We start from the raw sequence: 9,951 nt of genomic DNA, 5'->3' as shown, positions 1-9,951 counted from the left end.
AACTACATATTTTAATTCATTACCCCGAGAAGATGATATGGAAATAATAAGGTTAATCCGAAATCTTCAATAGGGTAATCTAAACCCTGCTATAAACTGAACAAGAATATTATTTTAGCATATAAATATACAGGTACTGAGTAGTAAAGAAGTTATATGTGTATCTATCTATAAAAGAGAGAACAAAAAGATAACCTTTTACATAGCTGTAATTATGCATCATCTTTTATTATTCATGAAGGGAACAATGGTATTTGCTTTCCAAGGAAACAGGTGCTTCTTTTTCACCAGCTACACACAGGAAAAGTTGTCACCTTGAAATGTTTATTTAAAGTGCTAGGACATTAGTTATGAGAATAAGTACTCCCGTCAGTACCTTTTCCCCAGGAGATACAAGGACATTTAAAAACACAGGTACATCTACAGAAAACAGAAATGGAAAGTCAAGAATTATAGAATCATTTAGCCTGGAAAAGAACCTTAAGATCCTTGAGTCTGACTGTTAACCCAGCACTGCCAAGTCTGCCAATAAACCATGTCCCTCAGTGTCACATCTACATGTCTTTTAAATATCTCTGGGGATAGTGACTCCACCACCTCCCTGGGCAGTCCATTCCAATATGTAACAACCCTTTCTATGAAGAAAGTACTCCTGATATACAATCTAAACCTTTGTTGGCTTGAGGCTGTGTCCTCTCACTCTGTCACTGGTTTCCTGGGAGGAGGGGCTGACCCACATCTTCATACGACCTCTCCTCTGTTTTTTGTAGTGTGATAAGATCAACTCTGGGCTTCCTTTCCTCTAGATGAAACAATCCCAGCTCCCTCAGACACTCTAAACCTGCCTCCACCTCCCTTGTACTTCTCCGGACACACTGTGGCACATCAGTCTTTTTGTCTGACCTTGGCCTTCCTGAAAAACCAGTAATGGACAATGATCTGAGGGCTGTACTCAGGGAGGAAGCAGGCTTCCCTAACAAATTAGTGTGCTACATATAGGGCCTCTCTTGAGCTCAGGGTAGAAGAGGAATATCTTGATTTTATCAAATAAAAATATTATGGATCTCTGAAGACTTGTATTTTTTTAGAATTATTCCTTTCCTGGACTTTTATTGTAAGTAGCCAAACTGTCCTCCAAGAAATTATTTCTTACAAGGCTCTCTTATTTTATGGTTGCTATTTAAAAAAAAAAATGTACCAAGGCCAGGTACACAACTCTAATATTGCAGTTTTAGTATGATCAGTCTTTGAGTGAGTGTCTGTCTGAGAAATAGTGTACTTTGAGTCTAGCATTCCTATTTTAGACCGTAACAGTTATAATACGTAAAAAGATTATTTAAAGGAAGGCAAAATAAAGCCAAAATCTTGTTTACCAAATGTTCTGGGAAATATGGAGAAGATTCTGACTGTTTAAAATGTCTCAGCATAAATAAATGAAAGGAAACAGAGGAAATGAGACCTACATGTCATTTCTGAGGTCATCTGAGGAGTTCAGAACCAGCCCTGTGCAGCCTGTGTGACTGTTGGGAAAAGCTTCTGCATGCCCAGGCAATTGACCCAGATTGACTCACATACATACTGTGAACAGTACATAGTTTTATGTGGATGGAGATGGTTTTATGCTCCATTAGCACAATCTCCAGCTTAATTTTTTTTTTCCTGTTTCTCATCTTTGATTCTCTAAAGCATTCTTCATGTTTCTGTTCAGTGCTATTCCTCTTTCCATCGTTTTCTTTAGCATAGCACAGCAACATTGGGGTTTTTGGTCCTTTTTTTCCCCCTACCTTCCAAATGTGGAGTTATACAAAATTCTCCAGGTTTCCAAAGTTTGTGGAATGGTGCCTCCCTTGCAAGGTGACCTTGGGACAGATCATCAAAGAGCCTTGCCTCCATTCTTCTTGCTCTAACTTGTTTTAATGATTATATATTAGTGCTTTAAGAAATTAGAATATTTCTTCATAGAATGGTAGATTTAATGAAAAAATCTTGATGCAGGCTGGCAGACGTATGACTCTGAGCAATGATGTGGAGTGTTTGGTGATGCCTAGAGATAGATGTAACAGGAGGGTGAATGAGGTCGCATAGCAGAATAGTGAGTGAGAAATCTCCAGACCTGTCACTATTATTCATGTTGTTACTAGTTTGTTCATATGTGTCTGAGGAGAAACCTAATTTTCTACTGCAAAAGGAATCTTAGAAGTTATTCTGTGTAGGTACAGTGTTGAAGGTAATGGGAATAGGCCAAGAAAACCAAAAAGGAATCTTAGAAGTTATTCTGTGTAGGTACAGTGTTGAAGATAATGGGAATAGGCCAAGAAAACAAAAAAGAAAGTAGTATTACAGACTAGTAATTCACATATACCTGAGGAGTTCTTAGGACTAATTACTATCAGTATTTGAAAATAAGTCTTGTGTTTCCTAGATTCTATAGAAAAAACTACTATTCCTGGACTATCTGTCTTTGTAAGGTCTTTAACAACACACAAAAGTTAGGAATGGAAACAAAGTGCTTCAGGACATAAATAAAAGTAATTGTGGATATTTTTTCTGCATTTCTGTGTCTCCTTTTCAAAGCCTCATTCCATTTTCATTGAAGTGACTGATACTGGCCATTTTTCCAAAAAAAGTTGCCAAACTGGAGTAATTACTAGTGTGAGTTGACATTACAAAGGAAAATTCACATTTTCTTTCCCTGAATTACCAATGTCATAATTTCAAGTAAACAAGACAAGTGAATTTGAAAGATTGAATTGCAAAATCTGAAAAAGAAGAAAGAGGTCAAGCAAAATGTACACACTGTCACATGTTCCTAATAATGATATTTATCTGGGCATGGAATTGTTCATAGAAATGTTCACTTGCTTTTCTAACTTTTTATATCAGTTTACCTATTTATTATACTGTATGTTATACTGTGTGCGTTAATGACTAACATATATGTTTGGGAATAAAAATACTTATGTATGTTTCTTTATATTAGTCTCATACAAGGGTAACATTTTTTGTCTAGAAAGAATTCTAGTTATCATATGAATACATACAATACTGTACAGGTTGTTTTTGTTTTCCTTTTGTAAAACACTCTACAGGAGAAATAACTACAAAATATTCTTAAATACTTCCTGGTTAAAATGACACAAGAATTAGTCATGGCAGAGCAATCAAATTTTAAAACAGTAATACATAATGTACCAATAGCACTGCAGCACAGTTTTGCTTGCCTCATTTTATGAAGTGTAAGAACTTTAGCTGGGATTGTTGTGATTCAGGTTTTATTCATGTGTTACCACTCCAAACAGGTATTTGTTATCTCCAACCAGTAAGCTACCAGTAATATTGGTGGAGGTTTGGTGTATGATTCATGGGCCCACTTGTGAATGTCTAGATCTGTCTGAGTTAAGGATGCCCCATTTAGCTGCCAGCTGCCACTCCCTATGGCTCCCATTTGAGGAAACCTCTGGAACATCTCATAAGTCCTGCATCACATATGCCAGTCCTCTGAGGATGTCTTGGATACTCCAAAAAATCTTAGGTGGCACCAGTAATATTTTTTCAGACAACTGACTTGCTTTTTTGGGTGTCTGTCTTTATATGAGTGGAAAAATGTGCTAGTCTTCACTGACTGTGTTGACGAAGGACTGTAGTCACTTGCCCAGAGAAACATCTGAGGCCATTCAGAACAGTAGTGGACACCAGGTAGGGATTTTCTGGACATCACAACTGGCACTCATTGGTATTTTAGCAATTGAGTCCAATGGCTAGAGTTACAGCTTAAGGAGCACATATATCTGTGTGTTGACATATATGTTAAGATACCTTAATCCAACACTGAGTCTTAACCTTGCTGTTACCCCTAGATAAAATGCAGCTATCATATACATATATAGTATCTAACATACAGGTTTTTCTGAACTATAAAAAATGATTCTGAATTCAAAGGGACCCTGACAGACTGAAGAATTGTCTTGATAGGAATCTTAGAAAGTTCAAGAAAGGGAAACACCAAATCCTTCTTGTGGGAAGGAATAACCCCATAGGCCTGTACAGGCTGGTGCCTGCTGGTCGAAAAGCAGTTTTGCAGAGAAGGACCCTGTGGTCCTAATGGACACCAAGCTGAAAAAGAGCCCACACTATGCTCTCACAGCAAAGACAACCAACTACCTTCTAGGCTGAATCAGGAAAAATATCAGCAGGTCAAAGAAGGTGATTCTTCCTCTCTGTTCTCCACTAGTGACATAACGTCTACAATGTTATGTCTCAAGGACAATGACAAGAGAGACATGGACATAGTGGATGGATTCCTGCAAAGGCCTGTTTGGCCTGGAGAAGATGCACAGTGGGATCTTTTGAAAATGTATAAATACCTGATAAAGGGAGCAAAGAAAATGGAGCCAAACTCTTGTCCGTGGTGCTGTGACAGGACTCAGTGGGTACAATGGGCAAGAGGCACAAACTGAAATACAGTAGCTAAAAAATATCTGCTAGGAGTGTTGAAGCACTAGAACAGTTAGCCCAGAGAGTCAGTAAAGTCTCCCTCCTGGAGATATTCCAATGTCAACTGAACTCGGACTTAGGAAACTTGCAAGTGAATCTACTATAAGCACAAGGTTGGTCTAGATGAGAGAGACCATTTCAAACTCGGCAATACTCTCTTTTTACAAATTGCGTTTAAAAGAAAGATTACCATTTTCAAACTACATTTCAGGAGACTACTTGTTTTCAATATAAAATATTTTATATTTTCAATATAAAATATTTATATTTTCAATATAAAATAGTAAAAAAGAAAACATGACTTTTTATGACTATACAGGTGTTAAAAAACCCCACAGGTAAAATATTACACAAAATTATTTGTTAATATTCATGGTGAAGATCACTGGCTGATCTTATACAAGACACCATAAATACTGCTATATTCATCAGATCCCTTATTCCAGGCTTGTGAGTAGGGATAAATAGATGACAATGAGATACATATATCAAGCCAGAAATAAGCCGTTACCAAAGACTGAGAAACAGTATTACCAAAGTAATCAGCATAAATGTCATATAATCGGCCATTGCTGTACATCCTGCTCCAGTTGTGTCTAAAGTGCTGCCATCGTTGGTTTGATGGATTTGCTTTACGTCACTGAGGTTCTTCTTGTCTGGCATCCCTGCTGAGACAAATAAGAAAATACAGTATGATGCATGCCTTGTCACTACTGGCAACGTATTATAGCTAGAAAAATTTAAATATCCTCAGCACACAGACTGTCACAGTTTGGTTTCTAATTCTCATGTTACTGCCAAATTCAAATGCTTTATAATTGCATCTAGAAATATGCACTATATTATATGACTATTCATCGTTGAAAGCATTTCTGAGGTCTGGCAGCTCTGAACAAAGTTGTTCTTGTAGAAATATATCTCAACAAACATTTACAGACTGAAGTGGACAGTTTTGCAAATCCCAGTAGTACCTGAAAGTCCACTGCTCACATCTTTCTTGGATTTGAAGAAAAAGGAAATAATGTGAAATTTATTGTGTCTGGGTACAATATTATTGCAAAATAATGTATAACTCATGAAAGGTATGCAGAAAAATATAGTTATTGCTATATAAAACCTCCATTTTGGCACAATTTAAATAGACATTACAGTATTGTAAGGAAAAGTTCTAAAGCTAACTTTAAACAGGAACCCTTTTACTGGGTTCCCAGCTGAATATTTGTACAGTTTATTTTATTACTAGGGTAAATATTTCTCCACCTCAAAACATTACTCTTATGGAATGTGGATGTAATCACCCATTATATGTCCTCTGCCTGGTTAAACATGGGAAACAGAAGGTCTTGGAGACACACTGAAATTTGGTAGCATTGTCAGCTGCTTGTATCTGCTATGCTTGCTTGTAGACTAGCTGTCTTATCCCATATAATAACTTGTGGCATGCCACTATCAATCAAAATTAACAAGTCTAAATTCAGTGTTATTACATACAACAAATATTGACATTGTAATTACATCGAGACTGAAAAAAGCTTCATAAAAAGCAAAGTCAATATTTATGTAATTAGGTCAATACATATATAATTCAGAAGGTAAACTCTACTGCTGGAATAGCAGCATTAGAAAGAAACTCAGCTCTACTGACTTGATATATTGATTTTACAGTCTGAGTTTCTGCATCAGCATTCATTGTTTAGGTGCTTCTTTCTGTATCATTAGGAAAGATGAATAAACATATGAATATCTTTTTATTATTATTCAAAGGAACTATAACAAAGTAAATATTTTAGTCATGGTGTCATCTTCTTTGTTAAGCTGGTTTAGCAGAAGCTGCAGAGGACAGTCATTCTTAAAAAGAACAATTTATTTTTGTGTTTGCATTAAAAATACCCTTTTCTCTAAAAGCAGCTTGAAAGCTGCTTTTTGTGAACTTCTGCTCTATGTACTCAAATATCCTTCCTGCAGCCTTGAAAAAAAGCATTAAGGAAAGAGTCAGCTAAAGACAAACATGCTGTCTGAAAAATCCTGGTGGATGCTTTCCGATAAAACCTGCTAGAATGAATTAATCTTCTTTGCTCTCGTACTGAGCAGTGTAGCCTGATATTTTATATGGATTTATCAATCCCATTCTCTTGCCTGGAATTTGTGAAAATTAGGTGTATGAGTACAATGCAAGTGGACATACTAGAAGGAAGAGTGACAGAACAGATGTTAAGAAGGAGGGAATACAACTTTTCCTCATCATGTACTTTCAGTAACCTGTGTAGAAAAGCATTAGCCAACCTATGCTTCACTGAAAGTGTTTTGAGTAGATCATCACTATCAAGGTATATCAAGGTTTTTTTTCAGGAAAGTTTTTTCCATAGAAAAAAAAAGAAAAAAATTGTTTTCATAATTTCCTCAGAGTTTTAGTGAGGTGTTCTCATATTTCAGTAGACAGTGAAAAATTCAACTCTCACCTACACAACAAAGGAGTTCAGCAAATGCTATAGGTATAACAAAGTAGATTTTTCCAATATTAACAGATGTGCTATCAGAGTAGTGAAAGGTTGGGCCTTATGCAGGACATAAAATATAAAAGCTAATTCATATAAAGATGAAAAATATTCTTAGATCTTACAGTTGAAGAAATACCTAGCTTCCGCTGAATGTGATTTGAATCTGAAGACAATGTGGCTAGATAATAATCAATGACAGTCAGGTGTAATTTCTAGTGAAAATTTAATTTACAATATTACAGAAAATAGGGATTTCTTTTGATGGGATTTTTTTCCCTTTCTTTCCAGCCTTAAATGAAAACTGCAGACTTTGGAAGTTCCCATGAAAGCAGTGTTTTAACAAAAATGTTCAAATCTACCTTTGATCCATCAAAATGCTATAAATCATTATGTATAACCTCTGATCTTAAATGAATACTCTCTTAGAATTGTAGTGTAATCATACAGCAAACTTGTCACCTATTCAGCTGCATAAGCCTATGCAACACTTTGATTTTATTGAAATAAGTAGATATGTATCCAAAAAATTTGGATACATATCCAAAAAATATATTTAGATATCACATGGTGAAAAAAATCACTGAAAAGAAAAACACTCCTTTAAAATAGCTTCTTTGAACAGAGCTGTGCTGTGTTGTTGGGGTTTTTTTTTATAGTTCTAATAAGTAAAACTATATTAATTCCTACACTTAGGCTATCCTTTTTATTTAAATTAGTAGTTTCTGCTGTCCATTATGACTCAGGATTTAAAAATGTATGCCACCTTTCATATATCATAATCTGTAAAAGAAGTGATCTTTCCCTGTAAATGAATTTAACTTTCATAGTTCACAGCATACTTGCATTAAGAGATATCCAATCATTTTTAGAAGAACAGACCAGAAATAAAGCAGACTTGTTTGGTTTTAGTCTCCTAACACATCTGAAGCTGGAATTATGTTACAGAAAAAGCATTTTAATTTCCCAAGTATTTCAAATTATCTCTGATAAATGCCTAGTTTAGTAATAAAATCATACTAGAACTAATATTTCGACTGGAAAGATAGTAAAATTCAGAAGCCTCCTCTGAGATTCAGAGGGATTTTTTTTCTGATGAAATTTATAATTTCAGCAGAGAAGATAAATAGTTTGGGAATTAAAATCCAAATACCATGTTTGCATGAGTCTACATAAAGCAAAGCTGGCATGTATCACAGATGTGTCCCCAGCATCAGCTCTGAAACTCTGTAAATAGCTGCAATTTAAAGTATTCTCCTGCTCTGGTTTATAAAAAATAATCAGCAAAAGAATTTCCACAAACATTGTAATTAATATTACAGCATTAGAATATGTAAGTTCATACTTTGGCTAAGCAAAATTTCATCTGTTTTCTGTGTTGTTTAAACAGTTCAGCTTGTTTCAGAAATGTTAAACAAGTGTGAGCACCACCCCAAATGCAGCATAAAGTAGCATTATGTTGATGCTGAAGTGATGAACTTAAGAAGATAATAAGAGACGATATGTAAGGGACAAATAATTCCACTTAGTCATTGGTATCTGTAGAGTCTGCATTTAAACCTTGGGTTCATTTGGTTAACCATAGCTGCCTACAGGCATTTTAGGTGTAGGGAAGAGAGGTATCATATTTGGCATACCCCACTTGTCCAAAAGCAGCCTGATTCTTATAAAACCCTTTAAGGATGTCTTGGACATCTTAGAACATCTCCAGTGACTTTTGACCCTTTTAGTTAGACAACTGAATTAAAGTTAGTTACAGCAGCTTGCATTACAGCAAACAGAGAAATAAGGAAATGCAGAAAAAGAAGGTGGAATACTCAGATTTAGATATTTGGTCTGAATTTGAACAGACAAACCCTACACTTAGCTACATAACCAGTTCAACATTGAATGACCAGGGAGTGTTTCCCAATATATCCCCTACAATCAAACTTTATATCTTTGATGGAAAACTAAAACTAAAATGTTGACTCATGTAGCTGTGGCAAATAGATTACATTTGAGAAATTCTAGGCAGGAAAATAATAAATAAAGAAAGCACAAATTAGTGATCAAGCTCATATTCTTTTACCTGTAGTAGTATATTTTCACTTTTATACCTAAACTCTTGCCTTTAATCAATTTTGGTTTCAGTATCTGGTGTTGAAGGGTAGGATCAAGAGCTGCATATTGCCATGAAAATAGCCAATATCTAATGTGTGCAAACATTTATGAGAAGCCAGTACTTCATGAAAGTATTTCCTGTTAAAGCACAGAAAGTCATTGCAGCTACATTTACATAGTTAAATATGTGTCCCAGAAGGAGATCCTTCAGGCAAAGTGCTATTGAGTGGCTAATGCCTGCTGTGCTCAGGGACAGCAATACCTAGAAGAAACTGCTAAACAAACCTACTCTACATGGTACAATGTCTTGCATGTCTTTTAACCCACATACAGTGATCTCCCAGGCTCAGAGATCCAGTTATCATTTTGTTTGGTTTTTTTAGTTCAAAGTGTCCGAAATAAATATGAGGGCTCTGCTGCAACCCACCAGGTAGTGTTTTTATAACATGAAACTGAAGGAATGCATTACAAGCTCTGGGATACGATACCCAGGCAAGGGAAAGTGTTTGAAAATAAAAAGCCTGCTGTTGAGGGACTCTGCCTTCAGACGTCTGGTTTGTGTTGCCTTTTGGAAGCAGTCCTTGGAATGAATTATCCACAGAACTTGAAGTTTACTTTGGAGTGACCAAGATAATTTTCCTTAATGCTGAGCCATGGAGTGTGATGCCTTGTGAAGGCTGACCGAGAGCAGAGGCTAGATGGAGCTAAAGAATAGGTAGGTATTTATTAGGAGGCCTCAGTGGATCTACCTTGGGCAGCACAAGAGCCCAGCCAGGGTTACACCCAAGATGAACCCAAAATGGTCACCAAATGGATGACCAGTCACGGGATCTCACACTTTTATAAGTTCTGGTCCATT

General features: G+C 36.0%; 1 protein-coding gene across 2 annotated transcripts in view; it reads right to left on the bottom strand.

Annotated features, from left to right (window-relative positions):
- Positions 1-203: 203 nt before the first annotated feature.
- Positions 204-9,951, bottom strand: part of GPC5 (glypican 5) — a 578,936-nt gene continuing 569,188 nt past the window's right edge. For both annotated transcript variants that reach the window (XM_072931209.1, XM_072931240.1), the window contains exon 8: positions 204-5,159. In XM_072931209.1, coding sequence (XP_072787310.1) covers positions 5,002-5,159 — 158 coding nt within the window. In that variant the 3' untranslated portion in view covers positions 204-5,001. The remainder of the gene's footprint in view (positions 5,160-9,951) is intronic.

Source organism: Taeniopygia guttata, chromosome 1 (assembly GCF_048771995.1).
Source record: "Taeniopygia guttata chromosome 1, bTaeGut7.mat, whole genome shotgun sequence".
Lineage (NCBI taxonomy): Eukaryota > Metazoa > Chordata > Aves > Passeriformes > Estrildidae > Taeniopygia > Taeniopygia guttata.
This window is presented reverse-complemented; position numbering and strand designations above follow the sequence as displayed.